We start from the raw sequence: 21,618 nt of genomic DNA, 5'->3' as shown, positions 1-21,618 counted from the left end.
AAAGAGTTATTGAAACAGAAATAATGTCAGATTTTAATGTATGTTAGAAATTAAACAGTCCACTTTTAAGTTAAAATGTACAGCTTGATAGAAGTGTCATGTATTATGTAAGATAGAATTTGGGGGCTTAGAATAACCATTTGTTTTTTTTTAAGAAAAAACAATTATATGTGGATCTACTTTATTCATAGGGATGTTTGTGTGTTATAAAAATGCTCAAATAGAATTTAAACCCCTGTTTCTCTGCTCAGGAATATTTAACATACTCTCATAATGCCTTTTTTCCTCCCTCTAGTGAGGAAGTAAGGGAGGTGAAGAAGATAGAGGGACTAAGTAGCATCAGTTATTCCCTAAAAAATGAGTGAAGGCGAAGAGGAGAGATGATCAAGCCCTGAATCAGAGCATTAAATTAGACTCCTACACCAGCAATCAGATAGGCAGCCAGAATAAATAGTTGGAAGAAATGAGGAGTTATGTCTCCTCCAGTTCTGTCTTTTTCCTACCCCATATGTAGTGGCTTTTAGCATTTTAACTAATTCTTATCAAGTAGCTGTGAAATTTTATTAAAGTAGAATATAGGACAATTTGTAATTAAAACATGACTATTTAATGTATAAGATCCTTTGTTTTTGAGTTATTTTGTCTCTTTAAAGGTAAGACAGAAATTCTTAAAAGCTTTCTGTGGGATAGTATAATAGTGTGTTGGTGATAGGCAAAGGTACATTTTTAAAATGTAAGAAAGATATACTGGAGAATAGATTTGTATGAATTTTCACATTATTTTAAATTTATTTTTCAATTATTGTCGACATACAATATTATATTAGTTTCAGGAGTACAACATAGTAATTAGACATTGATATACCTTAGTATATCAATGTAATTACTTAGTACAACATAGTAATTAGACATTGATATACCTAGTACCCATTTGGCACCATACTTAATTGTTACAATATTATTGATTATATTCCCGATGCTATACTAGACATCCCCGTGACAATTTTGAGAACTTTCAGTTTGTACTTTTTAATCCCTTTCCCCCGTTTCACTCATCCTCCCATTACCCCTCCTGTCTGGCGAATTTAAATTTGTTCTCTGTATCTATGTGCTTGTTTGTTTTGTGTTGCTCCTTAGATTTCATATGTAAATGAAATCATATGATATTTGTCTTTCTGTCTGATTTATTTAATTTAGCACAACATCCTCTAGTTTCATCCATGTAGCCACAAATGGTAAGATTTCATTCCTTTTATGGCTGAGTAGTATTCCATTGTATATACGTACCACATCTTCTATCTGTTGAAAGAAAGACACTTAGATTGCTTCCATATCTCGGCTATTGTAAATAATGCTGCAGTGAACATAAAGGTCCATATATCTTTTCAAATCAGTGTTCTGGATATCTTCAGATAAACACCCCGAAGTGGAATTGCTGGATCATAAAGTATTTTGATTTTTAATTTTTTGAGGAACCACCATACTGTTTTTCATAGTGGCTGCATAAATTTACAATTCTAGCAGTGGTCCAAATCATATTTATTTGTTAATTTGTTGATGACAGGTATGAGGTGTGGGGTAATATTTCACTGGTTTTTATTTGCATTTCTGATTGGCGATATTGAACATCTTTTCATACATTTATTGGCCATGTGTATGTCCTCTTTGGAGAAATGTCTGTTCAGGTTCTCTGCCCATTTTTTAATCAGATCGTTTGGATTTTTTTGGTGTTGTATGAATTCCTTATATATTTTGATTTTAATTTTTTTTAATTTTTAATGCCTACAGCACTTAGTATTCCTGGGTGATCTCCTATCTAAGTACTAACCAGGCCAGACCCTAATTCCTTACATATTTTGGATATTAACCCTTTATTGGATGTATGATTGGTGAATATGTTCTCCTATTTAGTAGGTTGTCTTTTGTTTCGTAGATGGCTTTCTTTGTTGTGTGAAACCTTATTAGTTTGATATGATCCCATTTGCTTATTTTTTCTTTTATTTCCCTTTCCTGAGGAGATATATTTTATTTATATATATATATAGAGAGAGAGATATATAGATAGATAGATATATATCTATATATAGATATATAGATATATATCTATATATCGCCAAGAGCAGTGTTAAAATGTTTACTGCCTGTTTCCTTTTAGGAGTTTTATGGGTTCAGGTCTTATATTTAAGTCTAATCCGTTTTGAGTTTATTTTAGTATATAGTATAAGAAAGTTTCCCTTTTTTTTGCATGTATCTGCCTAGTTTGCCCAACACCATTTATTGAAGAGACTGTCTTTACTCCATTGTATATTCTTCTCTCCTTTGTCATAGATTATTGACCAAATAGATGTGGGCTCATTTCTGGTCTCTGTTCTGTTCCACTGACCTATGTGTCTGTGTGCCAGTACCATGCTGTTTTGATTACTATAGCCTTTTATAGTTTGTTATCAGGTAGCATGATACCTCCAACTTTGTTCTTTCTCATGATTGTTTTGGCTATTTGGGGTGTTTTGTAGTTTCATTTTAGGATTATATATTCTAGTTCTGTGAAAAATATCATTGGTATTTTGATAGGGATTGCATTGAATCTGTAGATTGCTTTGGGTAGTATGGACATTTTAACAATGTTAATTCTTTCCATGAGCATGGTATATGCTATCATTTATTTGTAATTTCAGTTTCTTCATTGTCTTATAGTTTTCCGGGTATAGTTTACCTCCTTGGTTAAGTTAAATTTATTCCTAGATATATGTATATTTTTTGATGCAATTGTAAATGGAATTTCTCTTTCTGATAGTTCATTATTGATGTATAAAAATGCAACTGATTTCTAAATATTAATTTTGTATCCTTATTTACTGAATTTTATAAGTTCTAACCATTTTTTGGTGGATTCTTTAGGGTTCTCTATAAATAGTATGTCATTTACAAATAATGAGTTTTACTTTTTCCTTTCCGATTTGGATGCCTTTTATTTCTTTTTCTTGTCTGATTGCTGTGACTAGGACTTCCATTAATGTTAATAAAAATGGTGAAAGTGGACATCCTTGTCTTGTTTCTGATCTTAAAAATATTTCAGCTTCTCACCATTGAGTATGCTGTTGGCTGTTGGTTTGTCATATATATCCTTTATTATGTTGAGGTATGTTCTATCCTGACTTGGCTGAGAGTTTTTATCATAAATGGATGCTGGGTTTTGTCAGATGTGTTTTCCGCATTTATTGATATGATCATATATGATTTTTATCCTTCAATTTGTTTATAATGGTGCATCATGTTAATTGATTTGCAGATACTGAACCAAAATGCATCCGGGAATAAATCCTACTTGATCATGGTGTATAATCTTTTCACCATGAATGCTGAATTCATTTTGCTAATATTTTGTTGAGGATTTTTACATCAATGTTAGTTAGGAATATTGGCCTGTAATTTTTTTTTCTTTGTACTATCTCTCTATGGATTTGGTATCAGGGTAATGCTGGCTTCATAAATGAGTTTGGGAGCTTTCCCTCTTCAGTTTTTTGGAATAGTTTGAGAAAGATAAGTATTAATTCTTCTTTGAATGTTTGGTAAAATTCACCTGTGAAGCCATCTGGGCCAGGGCTTTTGTTTGTTGAGGATTTTTGGATTATTGGTTCGATTTTGTTACTAGTTATTGCTCTGTACAGATTTTCTGTTTCTTCCTGATTTCATCTTGGAAGTGTGTATATTTCTAGAAATTTATCCATTTCTTCCAGGTTGGTATATAATTGTTTCTAGTATTTTGTTACAATCCTTTGTATTTCTGTTGTGTTGGTTGTCACTTCTTTTTCATTTCTGATTTTATTTGGGTCCTATTTTTTTCTTGATAAGTCTGGCTAAAGGGTTACCGATTTTGTTATCTTTTCAAAGAACCAGCTCTTGGTTTCATTGATCTTTTGTGTTGATTTCTTAGACTCTATTTCTGCTCTGATCTTAATTATATTCTTCTACTCAATTTTGGGCTTTGTTCTTTTTTAGTTCCTTTAGGTGTCAGGTTAGATTGGAGATTTTTCTTATTTCTTGAGGTAGGACTGTATTGCTATGAATTTTCCACTTAGAATTGCTTTTGCTGTGTCCCATAGATTTGGCATCTTTGTGTTTTCATTTTCATTTGTCTTAAGGTTTATCTTTTGATTTCTTCCTTGATCTTGTTGTTCACCCATTGTTTAATGGCATTGGTTAATAAGCATGTTATTTATCCTCCATATGTTTATGTGCTTGTAATTCTAGTTTCGTACCATTGTAATCAGAGAAGATGTTTGATATGATTTCAGTCTTAACTTTATTAAGACTCGTGGCCCAACATGTGGTCTATCCTGGAAAATGTTCTATGTGCGCTTGAAAAGAATGTGTATTCTGCTGCTCCTTTAGGGTGAAATGGCCTAAAAATATCAATTAAATTCATCTGGTCTAATGTGTCATTAAAGGCCATTGTTTCATTGTTGATTTTCTATCTTGTTGATTAGTGCATTGATGTCAGTGGCGATCACGTTCCCTACAATGATTATATTACTTTAGGTTTCTCCCTTCATGTTTATTAATATTTACTTATATATTTTGGTGCCCTTTGTTGGATGTGTAAATGTTTATAAGAGTTGTATCTTCTTGGTTTGTCTTAAGTATTGCTACCCCAGCTTTTTTTTCATGTTTGCATGAAATATCTTTTTCCATCCCTTTACTTTTAGTCTGCGTGTGTCTTTCAGTCTTAAGTGGGTCTCGTGGAAGCAGCATATGTACAGGGTCTTGTTTTACTTATTCAGCCACTGTATGTCTTGTGATTGGAGCCATTTAGTCTATAAACATTTAAAGTAGTAATTATCGATAGATATGTAGTTATTTCCATTTTATCAGTTATTTTCTGTTCATTTTTATAGTTCTTTGTGCTTCATACACACCAAGCTATGTTTATAGAAGTCTGTTTTAAGTTGATGGTCACTTAAGTTTGAACAGATTCTAAAATCACTACAGTTTTTGCTTACCCCTTCCCTGTTTATGTTTTGGCATTATTTTTTACTTCAGTGTGTACATGTTTGTGTGTATTCCTTAATTTATTGTTGTAATTACACATGATTTTCCTCCTTTGTCTTAGCCTTTGTACTAACTTTAGAATTGGTTGATTTACTGTTTTTACTGTTTGTGTTTGTCAGAATTTTTTTCTTTCCTGTATATTCTTATTCCTATTTTTGATGTTTAGTATTTGTAATACTGGTTTAGTGGTGGTGAACTCTGTTAGCTTTTTCTTTTCTGTGAAACTATCTCTCCTTATATTCTAAATGATCACCTTGCTGAGTAATCTTGATTGTAGGATTTTGCCTTTTATCATTTTGAATATTTTGTGCCAAATCCTTTCTAGCCTGCAAAGTTTTGGTTGAACTTAGTCTTCAGGCGCTCCCTTGTAGGTAACTAACCGCTTTTTTCTTGCTCCTTTTAAGATTCCCTGTCTTTAACTTTTGGCATTTTAATGATGATGTGTCTTGGTATGGGCTTCTTTGGTTTCATCTTGTTTGGGACTCTTTGCTTCCTGGACTTGTATGTCTATTTCCTAAGCCAGGTTAGGGAATTTTTCAGTTATTAGTTATTCTGATAGGTTGAATCTCTTTCTCTTTTCTCCTTCTGGGACCCTCATGATGTGAATTGTTACGCTTGATGTTGTCCCAGCAGTCCTTTTTTAAACTATCCTCATTTTTTAAAATTCTTTTTGCTCTTCTAATTGTTTTCCACTTTCTTTTCTTCTGGATCACTTACTAGTTCCCCTGCTTCATCTAATCTGTTGATTCCTTCTAATGAATTCATTTCAGTTATTCTTCAGTTCTGATTGGTTCTTTTTTGTTTTCTATTTCTTTTTATAAAGTTTTCTATCTCTTTAAGTTCTCCCTGAGTTCATCTGTTTTTCTCTCCAAAGTTCATCGAGCAACCTTATAACTCGTGTTTTGAAGTTTCTGTCTGGTAGATTGCTTATCTTTATTCGTTTATTCTCTTTTTTGGAATTTCGTCCTGTTCTTTCATTTGGGATATGTTTCTTTGTCTCCTCATTTTGGCCAACTGTGTGTGTTTCTATGTATTAGGTAGATCTGCTATGTCTCCCAACCTTGACAGTTGGGCCTTAGGCAGAAGGTGTCCTGTGGGGGGCCCAGTGGTGCGGTCAGTCACCCAGGTCACCTGAGCCACATACTCCAGGGGTGTCCTATGTAGTCCTATGTAGTGGGTTATGTGTGTCCTGTTGTAATTGGGCCTCAATTGCTGCTAGCATGTCAGTGGATGGGGTTGACCCTCAGGCTGTCTGTGAGGGCTGGCCACAACCATAGCAAATGAACAGTTATGAACAGTTTGGGATCTGACCATATGTAGCAGGAGTCAGTTTAGGGGGGTTTCTGACGCTGGCTGAGGCCACCTTTCAGGTGTGTCAGTTGTGGAGCTAGTTGGGTAGGGCTCTTTTGGGGTTTAAAGCAGGCCACCTGGTGTTTTGGGTCTGGAGACTCTTGGGGGAGGGGCTTCTGTGCCGGCCAAGTTTAGCCATGGCTTATTAAGGGCTTGGGGCCACATGGCAGGAAGTACAAAGCATGTTGAGTCCGGCTGCTGCTTGTGTTGGGTTTGTGGACCTTTGTGAGAGTAGCATAAGCAGAAGCCACTTGTGTGGAGGAGCCACTAGGAGAGGCTCTGGCAGGACATGCAAGTTGGATGGGCTGGGTTTTGGAATCCCTAGGGCAGGGCAAGCAGTGGAGAGCACAGATTTAATGCCCGCCTGTGTCAGGCCAGCCAGCTGAGTGAGAAGTCAGTTTGTCCCAGAAGTGTTGCCCCACTCCCTGCCGTTCTAGCCTTCGCCCTGAAGTCAGTCAATTTACTTCCTTCCCACATATCCTTGGCATTTTTCAAGCTGCTGTCCCTGTGCTGGAGCTTAGAGCAAGTGAGTTTGTGAGTGAGTAAGTTTGTGCATGGGCCCTTTAAGAACAGCACTTCCACCTTTTGCAGCACTTTGTCTCTCCCCAACATAATCCTTGCTGGTTTTCACATCCAGGTGTTTTGGGTACTCCTTTTCCAGGCAAAGGTATCCTGGGCTGCAGAACCTGATGTGGGCTGGGACCCTTTGTTCATCGGGGGAGAACCTCCCCAGCTGAAAATACTTCTCCCATTTCTTAATCAGCACACGATGTGTGTGTGACCTGCCTGGTCAACATCTTCACCCTCTTAACAGTCTCAACATGGCTGCTTCTTTATATCCTTAGTTATAGGAATTCTATTCAGCTAGTTCTATTCAGGTGGTTCTCAGTGACTGTTCTATAATTTAGTGATTTTGATGTGATTGTGGGGAGTGGCAGACTCAGTTTACTACCTACCTACACTGCCATCTTGACTGGAATTCCTCACTCTATATTAGAAGGTATTTTAGTAAAGTAACAATCACTATGTGCCAAGAACTCTTCTTTCTATGCACTAACATATGTTAACTTATTTAATCCTCACAATGTTGTGGAATAGTACTGTTAATTATCCCTATTATAGACAAGGAAATTGAGGTACAGAATGGAAAAGTCTAAGATGATTGTTGTGAGAAAACCAGGTGACAAGAGTAGAACCTGAACTTTTATGAAAGATGCTTAACTGCTCATCTTTTTCCTTGATAGCTTGATGCAATTTTAATGTCTTGGTTAAGTATTATTGGTGGGTTTCTTTTTTGGTTTTGAGAGCATATTATATTTTCGCGTAGTGCATTTATTGAGGCTTTATTAGCTTATCTCCTTCCTTTTTTCTAACTTTTATTTTTCACTTTATTTTTAGGTTCCATACCCCATGAAGTGCCTCAGATATTAATTAATAGGGAACCTTTGCCTCATCTGCATTTTGATGTAGAGCTTCTTGGAGACTGTGATGTCATAATTAATGAATTGTGTCATAGATTAGGTGGTGAATATGCAAAACTTTGCTGCAACCCTGTAAAGCTTTCAGAAATTACTGAAAAACCTCCACGAACACAAAAAGAGTTGGCTCATTTGTCAGAGTTGCCACCCACACCCCTTAATATTTCAGAAGGCTCAAGTTCACCAGAAAGAACTTCACCACCAGATTCTTCAGTGATTGTCACATTTGTAGACCAAGCAACAAAGAGTAATATTGATGATGCAGATGTGTCTGAATCAAAAGATTGTATGGAAGAAAAATCACAGGAAATACAGACTTCTACTAGGAGCGTTGAAAGTGTTACTGAACAGTTGGAGAGTCCGGATTTGAAGAACGTTGGCTCCAATACTGGGGAGAAAAATGAAAGAACTTCAGTTGTTGAAACAGTGAGAAAGTGCTGGCCAGCTAGACTCGCAAAGGAGCAGATCAGTAAACGGCTTGATGGTAAGAAACCCTTTTGAAGGTATAATTATTTTAAGAAAATATTTTCAAGAATTGAGCAATTTTGGCAGGTTTGTTGATAGAGTAGCTTTTATATGCAGGTAAATGTAACAGTTCCTGGTGCTTAGAGAAATTGTAAAGTTGAGCATTCAGGCTAGAGAAAGAAACAGTGGTATCTTATGTAATAAGGGGCAAGAAGTAGTGTGTTTAAAGTGCTTTGTATCTTGCATTACTCTAGGGAATAAGAAGGTAAGCATTAAATTGAGAAGAAAATTGGGGAATAGAGAGTGCTCTGCTGTTGGCAAGTGAGAGATTTAGCTGGTAGATATGATGAGATTTGGGTGCTTATTGTGGGTTAGCTGCTTTACACGCATTATCTGATTTTAATCTCATACGATAGGAACTATTATAACATCTCTGCTACAGGTAGGAAATCTGAGGACCCACAGATGTTAAGTACCCTGTGCATTGTTATGGCTAGGATTTGGAAGAGCCTCTCAGAGCCTGCCCTTTTAACCACTAATGCTGTGTTTTCTCAGATCTAGAAAACATCTGATTCTTCTCCATTATTTATAAGGAATAACATCTACCCTGTTGTGCCACATGGGATGTCTTTACCAATTAACTATTAATAACATAGGTGAAATCACTCTACTGTTTTGGAAATCAGTGTTTAAGTCCAAGGAGCATATATTTATGGTGAAAATCCTAATTTAATCAAAGTAAAAAACAGACTTTAACTTAGATGCAGCAATCTTGTACAACTTAAGACATTGTCTCATTCTACTTACATGGTAAAAACTGACAAGAAATGTTAGACAAATATATTAAGTGTTCTAATCATTTGCTGTAAATGCATTTTAGTTCAGTTGAATATGGCTTTGGGCCTTTTCCGTAGCAGGCATTAGCAAGTTCTGGAGACTCAATGATTAATCTACTGATGTTTGTGTATGATAAAAATAGGAGATAAAAAAATAGGTATGAAAAGTAGATGCTACTTTAGGTTATAGAAGGCTTTTCAAAAAACCTAACTTCAGACTTTGGTGTTGAACAGTAAGTGGATTTAAAAGTAGGGGAAGTCTTCCCAGATGAAACTAGAAAAAGCATAGAGGAATGCTTATTGTTTGCAAATGTGAGTAGACTCAGACATAGAAAAAATGCTGTTGATTTAGGCAATATAAGTCTCTACCATATACAAAGTCTGCCATGCACTGGTGCACTGAGGATTTTGAGTTTCTTTTTCACAGATAAGCCAAACATGCAAAATTCTTTGCCCCTTAAGCCTGGAGCCCTCTCTTTGGTGTTACGCTTTGGTTTTACTATACCAATTTATGCCTTAAAGGTACAGGTTTTGGAATTAGACCTGAGTTGTTTCAGATCTACCTTGGGCAAAGTTATTTGTTTCTTAATAAAATGGAAATCAAATAGCACATACTTCACAGCATTATGAGAATTTTAAAAGCTAACTGGTGAAAAGAGGGTAAATTTGTAGCTGTTAAAACCAAATGACCACTAAACTTCACTCGCTCATTTTAGTTTGCCACTATTTATGTTGTGAGGTCGGGGCTAAAAAGGAAGTGGGAGCATATATGAGGTAAACTAATTTTAAATCTGTCTTGATGGTTGTCACGAAGAGGGCAAAACACAGGTGTAGGGTACTTGGGCTGATAGGTTATCTAATTCTTCAAGGAATTCAGCAGAATAAAGCTTATTTTAGGAGCATGTGTCAAAACTATAGAAAAGTGGACAAGCACGTGCTGAGACCCCTTAAAAAACTAAGGTGTGAATCAAAGGAGATATGGCCCTGTTAAATGCCAGATAGGGTAGTCTGTTAGCAGCTGGAATACAAGTACTTGACTGCCTCCTGTGATCATGGAAATAAATACCAGTGGCGTAAAAAACTGAGTAATACTATGTGTTCTCTTGAAATGAAAGGAAATAAATGGTTTATACACTAATTTGTGATCTCTTAGTGGATTGCAAAATCAGTTTTGTGGGTTCAGAGTTGTCACAATTAGGTTTCATGTGAGAACTGGGTTGTGATGAGGTATAAAAAGTTTGAAAGCCATTTTGAAGAGAAACTTAGGTATGTTGGCAGATGGCACATCACTGAAAAATTATGTAGTAGGCTTTTGTGAATCAGTCTGGGATATGGTGTAATATTATGTGGAGTAAAAGAAGCTGCTACTTATGAACTTAAGGGTAGAAAACATTTCATCATTAATGTTTAGCGTTCCTACCCATTCAATTAAAAATACTAGGTAAACAAAAGAAGCTAAACCTTAATCAAATTTGACCAAGCTAGGACTTTTAAGAACTCTTAGTATTCATGGATTCAAATTGATGCTCTGAAGAATAGAATATGTTAGAGGAGGTGCTCTTGGTTGGAGGGGCCATAGGTTGGGAGAGAGGGGAAGTCTTATAGCCATAGGTCAAATCTTTTAACTGTGAATGTACGTTTGGGAGGGGGTTGGAGAAGAAAGGTCAAAGTCCAGTGCTAGACCAGTGCTGCTTTCTCATGCTTCAGTGTGTATAGGACTCATAACAGTAGATTAATTTGATTTAGTAAGTGGGTAATGCGGCCTGAGAATCTAAATTTCTGACAGATTCTTAGGTGATGCCAGTGTCTAACAAACTACACTTACTGGGATAGGTAAGGGTTGAAGCCATATTTAATGAAGATGCTTCAAAGGCATAATATGTGCTTTAGAAAGATTATAGTTGAGCATTAAGTATCTAATGTAGACTGGGCTGGATACTTCATTTTACCTCATCAAATTTGTTCAAAAGAGTTGGTTAACCTTTATTAAATATGATGTTCTGCATTTTTTCATGGAGGCTGTTAAAATTTTTTTCCAGATGAGAAAATTGAGGCACAGATAGGTAGCTGCCCAACTAAGATTTGCACCCAGTGCTGAGTATATACCTTGTTTCTGAAAAACACTATACTAATAATAGCTTCTAGTAATGATCCTCATGTAATTAAAAGGCTGGAACCTACAATTATTCCAGACTGCCCAATCATACCGAGTTAGTCCTACAAAACTGGAGATAACTTATAGTTTCTCTTTTATTACTGTATTTCAGGTAATCAGTATCTGTTTTTACCACCAAATCGTTACATTTTCCATGGCGCTGAGGTATATTCAGACTCTGAAGATGACGTCTTATCCTCTAGTTCTTGTGGCAGTAATAGTGATAGCGGAACATGCCAGAGTCCAAGTTTAGAAGAACCCATGGAGGATGAAAGTGAGATTGAAGAATTTTACAATGGTTTGGAAGACGATGCTGATATTGAGAGAGTTGGAGGAACTGGATTTGGAGCTGATGGAGGTGATCACGAGGCAGTTAATGAAGCTATATCCCTGAAACAGGAAGCAACAGACATTAGCTATCCATCAAACAAACCATAATGTAATAATTGTCCAGGTACAGGAATTGTTCCACCAGCATTAGGAACTTTTTAGCATGTCAAAATGAATGTTTACTTGTGAACACAATAGAACAAAGGAAACCAGAAAGGTATTAATATTTATAGACTGGTAAAATAGATTTTTTTTTTTAATGGGTAATTTTTAACTTCATTATTTCTGTACTTGTACACGCAACACTAACTTTTTTTAAAAGAAAGGTACTAAGTATCTTTAATCTGCTCTTGGTTAAGACTTTCTTTTAAAGGTTCATTTGTATGATACATCTGTATGTGTACATAATTTTGTTTTTGCTTAGTGAGTTTCAACATTTTAAAGTTTTCAAAAAGCCATTGGGATGTTAAATTTAATGTAAGTAAAGGGAACAGCTTATCTAGACCAAAGAGTGGTATTTTCACATTTTTTCTCTGTAACATTGGTTTGAAATCCTCAAATCTGTCCTGCTAAACTTTTGATTCTTTATTAGCACAATTTTAAAACACTGGCATTTTCCAAAACTTGTGGCAGCTAACTTTTTAAAAATCTCATGACATGCAATGTGAGTAAAAGGAAGTCAACAATGTGTGCGAGAGCACTTGTCTTTGCTTTTTAAAGTAAGACTTGGTGCTAAGAGTTTCAGGAATATTGTATTGTTAAAATGAGGATGGCTTTTGTACTTCCTGTGGACATGTAGTAAATGTCTCTATTGGCTCATAAAACTAACCTGAAAAACAAATAAATGGTTTGGAAATGTTTCAATTTCTTTAGAAACAATAGTGCCTGCCTGGGTCCCCTTAGTTTTGAGAATATTTGCCATTGTTGTTTACCTATCACTGTGGTAGAGCTTGCATTAGTCCTTTTCCACAAGTATTAAACTGCCAAGATGTGAATATGCAAAAGCCTTTATGAATCTATAATAATGGTACTCTGACTGGGGAGAGTGTAATATTTTGGACTGTTGCTTTTCTTTTACACAAATGAGGAGAGTGACAGGCCCCTGATTATGGTTCCAAAGTAATGAAAATGTTAATTATATATAACTCAGCCAGTAAGTACATGTCTCCTGTTGGGAGGATTTGGTGTAATAAACACCAAACTGCTAGCCTAGTATTATGGAGATGAACGTGATGTAACTTGTAATAGTAGAATAGTTAATGAATGAAATTAGTTCCTATTGTCTTTATTTAAAAGCTTAGCCTGCCTTAAGACTGGAGATCAACTTTATCAGCTGCAGAAGCTTCTAAGCCTTTCAAAAAAGTTCATACTTAATAAAATTGCACAGTAAGCATTTACTTTCCAGACTTTTTCCCAGCATTACTCCCAAATTATAAAGTATTCCTCCTATGTTGCTTTGGTATTTATTACAATTTTTGAAAAGGGTTTGAAATATAGCTGTTCTTTAAGCATAAGATACCCAGCTAGGACCATTATTGCCAGAGAAAAAATTTATTGAATGGCCATTTCCCTACTTAAAAGATGTCTCGACCTGAATATATTTGGCTATACTAAAGAATGCAGTATAGTTTTTTTTTTTTCCATTTGCATGATGTGTTTGTGCTATAGATGATATTTTAAATTGAAAAATTTGTTTTAAATTATTTTTACAGTGAAGACTGTTTTCAGCTCTTTTTATATTGTACATAGTCTTTTATGTAATCTACTGGCATATGTTTTGTAGACTGTTTAATGACTGGATATCCTCCAACTTTTGAAATACAAAACCAGTGTTTTATACTTGTACACTGTTTTAAAGTCTATTAAAATTGTCATTTGACTTTTTTCTGTTAACTTACATTGTTCAAGGCATAAACTTAAATCTTGCAGAATTTGTACAGCTTTGAGAGGGCTATTTTAGATGCTTCTCATACATTTTTTCACTCAATTTATAAGTAAACAACTGTACTTAAGTACACACTTGAATAGTTGTAGCAGTTGGCGCATCACTAAAAGTTTCAAAATTATTTCAACGATTCTAAAGTCGGGCAGAAGAAAAATTTGACATACGAAAAACTTGTGGGGAGTGGGTGGCAACAGGGAATGGTGCAAATGTGAATTTAAGAGCCCATGTATAGAAAAGCTAGATTTTCCTATTCCAAGTCTTAATGCAAGAAAGAGTGGACCAAGTGACTGCGGATCACCTTGAGTATGAACTTTTTGAGGCTGATCTAGAAACCTACTTATTAGTCCATCCAAGTTCTTGAGAGAGAAAACTACTGCTATTCAAGAGACCAAGAACATGCCCCTTACAAATACATGTAGTGAATAAAACCCTGACTGGCAGTTCCTGCTCTCAGGTCTCCTACCTTCCCAGCAAACTTGAATTTAAACAACAACAAAAAAAACCCTGGTATGTCCTGTTTGCAATAGAAACATCACCTGCAAAATCCTATCCTCAGATGTTATAAAGAGCAGTGACATTTCATATATACACGAAATGGGAGTCAGGTACTTCATACCTTAAAAAGGAGGTATGTAGTCATTTTAAGTAGTTGGCAAACTCTAATTTAAAGCCTTGTAATCAGTACTATTTGTACTTCCCTGGGTTAATGCAGTATGAAATTTCACTAATTGTAATACACACTCCCAATAAATGGCACGTGATGGTTTAATTAGCATTTTTCTTAATGGTACATAAAATAACGGTGTACCTTCAGTCAGTGGTGTTTTACATCATCCACCTTCTAAGCATTATTTAGTAATTTATTTGAAACAAGTCTGCTCCAAGGCCTGTAATCTAGAAGGGGAGGTGTGGTAAGCACACCAAAATTTCTCCCTGCCTTAGAAATGAATAGACTTAAGCCTTAAACTCAGCTAGGACGCTAGCAGAAATGCAGAAAAATTGTCTGTCTTCTGAGTGGCTCTCAACTGGAACTATTAATTACCTGGGAAACTTTCTAAAGTATAGAACATCACCTCAGATAGATTTAATTGGCATAAGGTGAGGCTTGTGCATAGTATTAAAAAATACCCCCGGGTGACTAAAAAGTATAGCAAAGATTGAGAAGGAAAAGAATAGGGGCATACCTGTCTGTACTTAACACGCTCCTCCCCTTCCCAAGGGCTGGAGGTCTAACAGGAAAGGCCAAGTTATAACTGACTATTCCCAATTTACCTCTAGAAACTTTTATCAATTAACAAACACTGGCAAGGATGGGGAACTACTGAAATAGGGTAAATTCATTAGCGGCGGAGAAAACTTACCTTGGGTTTGGCCAAAGTGCATAAGGTTGGGAAGTGGAAAGAGGGTTAAGAACAAGAACATTTGCCCCTGCTTTCAGAGAGCTCACCATATGTTCTTCAGGGGAAGACTGCCCTATGTATATTACATTTTGATTTAGAATTTTTTGAACTAAATGCAGTGAAATATAAGGCAGGCCAAAAATCTGTTAGTAGAAATTAACCCTAATGAATGTCCTTAGTGCTACGAGAAGTCTGGGACTCGACCTAAGTCTCAGTTTTAAAACCTGCATTCTGGTTTTATTTCATGCTAACTTCTTGGTGGTTCTGCTTTTGCAATCAGTCTGAACAATGGCTACTGGTTAAAATTACTACTAAATCAAGAACTACAAACGATTGCTCTTACAACTCGATAATCATGGCCCTTATTTAGTGCATTCTGTATTTGCCTTACTTTCTACTCTGATGTACAAAGCTCAAGATATTTTTGTTTTAAAAAGCAAATAGCAATCTGAAAAATCTTCGATGGTATTTAAATTTTCTACCATGAATCTCCTTGTTAATGCTACTGTATGTCTGCAGCAACAGGGAGGAAAAGAATATCATACTTACCCAAATTAAGCCTTGTACTGTTGTATTCTCAGATAAGATGCCCAGGTACTTGGTTAAAATATTAATCCAAAGTGGCTGCTTTTTCACAGCTTCAGAGCATACTGCGGTTACTAAAGAAAATAAAGCATCGGATACATATATTCATCTACATATTTTTTATGTGAACAATCACTACCCTCAAGGAATGGATGCACAGGGAAACTATAATGTCAGGTACATGGAAGGATTTTTATAGAGAAGAATGCTATTTTGAGGAAAATTACCTTAGGTGAAAATATTGTTTGAGGGCTTCTCTATAAAAAGACACCTATGGCTCACCAGTAGTAGTTTAGGTTAAACTACTGAATAGTACAGGTCCACAATCTCCAAAAACCTTGGGTTCATTTGCATTTTGGAATTATGAATGTCAAAGAATTTTTTAAAGCACATATCTTATGTAGCCACTGCACAGGGGTCTGAAGCAGCACCTAGACCAAACACATGTGTTTATCAAACATTAATATTGCCCCAATAAAATGTACAAATAGTCCCACTCAGTCCCATTTAATACCGTAAATAGCCTTAACAATTCAGATCAGACTTCATTGCAAAATGAGATACTCAAATTGTTTTCAAAGCTGTTTTGGATTTTGCAATTACAGCTAAGAGACTTGGGGACCTCTATAAGAATTTGTATGAGAATAGGAACAATGCAAAATTTAAGAGACCTTCCCTGAGACATTATTTTGATGAATTTTGAATCTTATATGAGAACCACTGAAAGTTTAAATATTAAACCAATAAATCTTTATTATTTAAACAGTTCACGGCACTTTATAAGTTTAAAAAATATTTGCATTATAGCAGTGTCACATGTGTTGCATCAACTCTTACAATTTAATAATGAAATAACTAAGCATCAGCACCATAAGACTGCTAAAATTTGTTTCTTAAAAATTCAGGGAAATAGTTCTAAAGCACTGAAATTCTCACTAAATACCAACCTGCAGCATCAATAGTTTATAACCCAGTGACTGGTTCTCATAGTAGCCAATGTTTCTATTTTGGCAACTGTAGGACAAAATTCTTCCATTACTAAATATTAAGCTTTCTGATAACCTCTCATTTGTTAGCATCTCAAGATTCACAAAAGAAAGCTACAAGTTATTTAGAGAAGTCCCACCTCTAATTTAGGTTTGCACAAGGACATTCTAGCAAAACAGCAAAGATTCTGTTTTCACCATGCTAGTTTCCTTTTACAGATTCTCAGAATGATTTAATCATAATTTTTAACCCCTAAAAGTCAGCTCAGTTCAATTACAACCATAGAAACTGTACTGGTATCAGAACATAACTATTTTATTACAAAACTTAACATTATTTACAAAATGAAAAAATAATCGAATGACTATTGCAGGCCAAAGTTAAAGGTTTTTCACCCGGTGATTGAAGAAAAATCAAGCAACATTTCCATGCACTCACACACCAGATCATTTGTGAAATATGCAAACTCTTAAAATTCATGTTAGTAAAACTTCATATTCACAATACTTGTATGTTTATTGGAAGATGGCCAAAAAAATCCATGGTTCTGTACAATAAGTTTTATATCAACACAGTCTGTTCATTTTCCTTTAATATTTTTTGGCTTTCATGAATAATCATAGCATTGAACATTCTGCAATTAAGAATTGTAATAGTACCTCTTACCACCTTGCTGAATTCATCACCACAAGAAAAACACAAATAATTAGTTTAATGCTTTTGCAATAAACTAAATAGTTATAACTCCAAAATTATATTAAACTGAAGCCTTCATTGTGATCAATAGCTTGGATCAGTTTAGAACGCAGAGTTTCTTTTTCTGTGTATTTTGGAAGATCCAGAAGATTAAAACAGGTATGGGAAACTGGGAGATATTCTTCACCACCTCCTGTTGACTGGATGACTAGTTTTAGACTCTTCATACCGAGAATAGGAATGCGATCACTACCTGTCAAAAATACTGCCAAGAAAAAAATCATTTAGCCAAGCACTTTTATCAAAACAACATTATACTCTATCACGTTATTTAGTACAGTCACTACAGCAAAGCTTTAACATTTGCTCTAATGTGGAAGCCTAATTCCAAAATTTGAGGAAGCGTGACATTTGAGACACATACTAATTACACATCCACAGTATTTTTTCTTTAAAAGTGTAATCTTAATATTAGCACACAACAGAAGTTTAGTAAATGTTTGATGAATGTTGTCTCTGACAAAAACATTTTGGGAACTCTTCTTTTGGGAACAGGCTGTTTAGAACTACTTTATAAATCCAACATAAAACACAGTTTTGTTTATGATTTCTTTTTCTATTTTCATTTTTATATTAAAAATTTTTTTTTATGGTGACACTGGTTAATGATATCCGCTAAGTTTCAGCTTTTCATTTTAATAAGGCGTATGTATATTTACATTGTGTGTTCACCTCCCATAGTTAGATTTCTTTCTGTCAACACATATTTGACCCCTTTTACCCCGTCTACCTTTCCCCTCTCCCCGCTTTTTCTATTTTTGTTTGTCATTTTTAAACAAAAATCTATAATGGGCAACCAAAACTCAAATCACTGAAGAATGACTTATAATATGCAAAATAATTTTTCTCATTTCAGTTATCAAAAAAAATCCATAAAAATATTCTTGGCAATAGCAGGAATATGAAAAGCAATGTCAGTGATTTAGATACTTAAATTCTGACAACTGTATTTAAAAAGAAGTGAAATTTCCATTAGAATGCAGATTTTAACAGATGAAAGAAACACAGATTAGGTTATAAATAACTAAATCCTGGAACAGAAAAGTTCTATTTTCCACAGCAATTCCCAAAGTTTTGGAACAGAAGCAAAGTGAAAAAGAATGAAGACAACACAGAAAAGAGCTACACTCCAGAAATCTTTTTAGAAATTCTAATAGGAATTACAACCCTGGTTTTATTGTAATCAGTGTTATAGTTTGTGCTCATTTGAAAGTACCAATTCTATTTTGGAGGCAAACTGAATTTAGCTTTCAAAATAAGAAAACACATGTAATAAAGAATGCATATTTAAAAAATTATTCTAATTGAAAATTAAAAACATAACCTTGGAATAATACTATAAGAAAATAACCTTATTCACCAAAGTGAATCAACCTCCTATGAGAATAAATTTAATAAAGTCCACTCTCATAAAACATGGAAATAGTTAGAAATACTTACGCAGAAACTGTTTTTTCTTTTCCAATGGCAATTCATGAAAGACTTCCCAAAAAATTTTTATTGTAGGATGTTCTGCCCAATACTCTCCTTTGTATTCTGTATTCTAAAAACAACATAACCATTTATTAATATTAAGGGATATTAGTTTTGTCTTGAATCTAAAAATTGGCCTCATTTCTTTAGCACATAAACATTGTTCAGGAGTTTGAAGCTCATGCAGTTCAGCTGGTTACCTGTTATTTACCGGGCATTTTGTAATTTGGAACTATCAGTTTCAGAGAGGTAATGGAAGTAAATATGTATAAACTAGAAGAAATGTCTCCCCACCACTTCAAAGAACACAAAAGGACTGTAATACCATCTCCAAAAGTAATTGTCTAAAAGATAAACTAGAATAACTAAAATGTTAATGGATTATTAAAGTTTGACATGGAATTAATCATCTGTGATAATTATAAAATTTTCTTTTCATGAACAGAAGTCAAACTAATTATTTTGCATTCTATCTTCCTGTGTAAAAAATGGTACTAAGGACACCACCAGTAATTTTCTGTGGTAATCAGTTTCCAAGACGGCCCCCCAACTATCTCTGCTTTCTGCTATTCATGCCCTTGTTTAGTCCCTCCCAAACTGAACAGCCTGACCTCTGAAATCGTTAGGATACTGCTGATATGAGAAATCCATAGCTTCTGAGGCTAGATCATAAAAAACTCATTACTTCAGCCTCTTTGACCTCTCTCTGGGGGAAGCCAGTTGCCATTTCATGAGGATACTAAAACAGCCCTATGGAGAGGTCCTTATGGTAAGATACTGAGGCGTTTGGCCAACAGCCATGTGATGGAGCCATCTTGGAAAGGAAACTATCTTTAATTAAGTCTTCAGATAGCTAAAGCACCAGTCAATAATATCTTAACTATAACCTCATGAAAGACCCCTGAGCTAAAACGACCCAGCCAAGTAATTCTTGAATTTCTGACCCACAGGAACTGTGTGAGACAATAAATATTCACTATTATTTTTAAGTCACTAAGTTTCAGGGTAATTTGGAGCAACTTCCCCTTTAAAAAAGATTAGCACTAAGAAAAAAGAAAGATAGCAAACAAGGAGAGAGAATTAACTCTACACTGTGAAGTGTCCTTTTTAAAATTCAGCCAGTAGTTTAAACTTTTAGTTCTTAAACAGCAAGACCTTCCAGCATCAGCGCCTGTGGACCCACTGTTCCCTCAGCCTAGACCACTTAGACATATATGCCTTCTTTCTTTGTTCATGAGGCAAATAATTTCTACTCATCCTTTAGGGCTTATATTAAATGCCAACTAATTCAATCAGATGCATTCAACAAATATAAAATGAGTTTTAGTCAAAGTCTGGGGCCCTGGGGAAACTGCAGTGAACCAAGTCCTTACTTTTTGGAGATTATCCATCCAGTAAGAGGCCTTCCCAGATTTGTGTAGCCTACGTCAGGCTCCTTATATACCATGTACTAAACTCACTTCCTGTATATTCATTGTAGTTCAATTACTTAATATCTAGCATCCTTGTTAAAGGGTAAAGACCATGTCTCAATCTTAATATTTATTGAGCACGAGCTCAATATCTGCTAATGGACTTCCTGAATTTTGAGCTGTTTGTAGCCATGATTATCCCTATGACTGAGATAATCTTAAAGTCTGTGAGCATGTTAGTGGGAATAAAAGGAGGATGGCTAAAGTTATTTCTTTTTTCTTAAACCTCTAGATGGTTCTGGAAGAATGTGTACACAGTCCTGATGAAGAAAGAGCATTTAGAGTCACAAATCATAATTACTAAAGTTATAATGAATCAGATGAAAGAAACCAAAGTACACTAAGTATACAAAAAGTTACTGAATTACTAGTTCTTACTGAATGAACTAATACTTCTACTTCTATCAACTATATCTTCAGGCAAGGTTTTAAGTACTTAGAGTGCTAGGCTTTGGGAACACAAAAATCCTGCCTTCATGGTCTTTGCATTATAGTGAAAGGAAAGAAGTGACAGACAGTAAAGACAATTAAGTAAAATTCAAAGAAGAAAAATAAAGCAGAGAAGGGAGATAGAATGTGTGCGTGTCTGCAATTTTAGATAAGTTATCCAGTGAAGGTGTCTGAGAGGGTATAAAGACATAAAGGAAGTGAGAGCAAGAACCATTTGGAATTATCAAGGGGAAGAGAATTCTAGGCATAGGAAACAGTAAATAGAAAGGCTCCCAAGACTGGAATGTTCCTAGAGAGCTGCAGGCTCAGCAAAGAGGCCAATAAGGCTAAAGCAGAGTAGGTGAAAGGAAGAATAGGACATGAGGCAAAAGGACAAATTGTGTAGGATCTGAAGTGTGATAGGAGGTCATTATATTGTTTTCATTTTAGGGTAATTGGATGTGAAGTCCATTTCCACTGGAGTCTCCTTATAATATAGCTTTTTTGTCTTCAGCATATCAATTGCCCTTCTCATCCCACCCCCCCAAATCTTCAATCCCCTTCAATCTCCAGGATTTAAACCTGGGTACCAGCTTTCTCTGTGCCAATCTCAGTTCTCCTCAGTTCCCAGATTCTAAAGCTTCTCTCTAGAGTTGTCTTTTGTTGGGTAGGAGAGGGGACATGAGGGATCTAATAATTCCTTAAATTAGCTTTAAAGTAATTCTATTGCTATTAGCCCAACCCCACATTCTTGCCAGTTACACAATGTATGGATTCCCAAACCTTTCAGAGAGATTCTAGGGTGTGGAATGAGTTGCTTTAAGTCACTCATAAATTCATCCACCTTTTTTCATCTTCCAAAACTATTTTTTCTCTTGTTCACTGTATTTTTGTAATTTTTTTTTTCT

General features: G+C 35.2%; 2 protein-coding genes across 12 annotated transcripts in view; one reads left to right on the top strand and one right to left on the bottom strand.

The window, feature by feature from the left end:
- Nucleotides 1–13,560, top strand: part of SIRT1 (sirtuin 1) — a 29,018-nt gene extending 15,458 nt beyond the window's left edge. For both annotated transcript variants that reach the window (XM_006915587.1, XM_015592226.2), the window contains 2 exons: nt 7,798–8,361; nt 11,446–13,560. In XM_006915587.1, coding sequence (XP_006915649.1) covers nt 7,798–8,361; nt 11,446–11,771 — 890 coding nt within the window. In that variant the 3' untranslated portion in view covers nt 11,772–13,560. The remainder of the gene's footprint in view (nt 1–7,797; nt 8,362–11,445) is intronic.
- A 3,314-nt stretch (nt 13,561–16,874) lies between these two features.
- HERC4 (HECT and RLD domain containing E3 ubiquitin protein ligase 4) overlaps nt 16,875–21,618 on the bottom strand; it is a 122,166-nt gene continuing 117,422 nt past the window's right edge. For all 10 annotated transcript variants that reach the window (XM_025049384.1, XM_025049385.1, XM_025049383.1 and 7 more), the window contains 2 exons: nt 18,777–18,879; nt 16,875–17,541 (listed from right to left, as the gene is read on the bottom strand). In XM_025049384.1, the coding sequence (XP_024905152.1) occupies nt 17,333–17,541; nt 18,777–18,879 (312 nt within the window). In that variant the 3' untranslated portion in view covers nt 16,875–17,332. The remainder of the gene's footprint in view (nt 17,542–18,776; nt 18,880–21,618) is intronic.

Source organism: Pteropus alecto, unplaced genomic scaffold (assembly GCF_000325575.1).
Source record: "Pteropus alecto unplaced genomic scaffold, ASM32557v1 scaffold155, whole genome shotgun sequence".
NCBI classification, from domain to species: Eukaryota; Metazoa; Chordata; class Mammalia; order Chiroptera; family Pteropodidae; genus Pteropus; species Pteropus alecto.
Note: the sequence above shows the minus strand (reverse complement) of the source record. Positions and strands in the feature narration are given on the sequence as shown.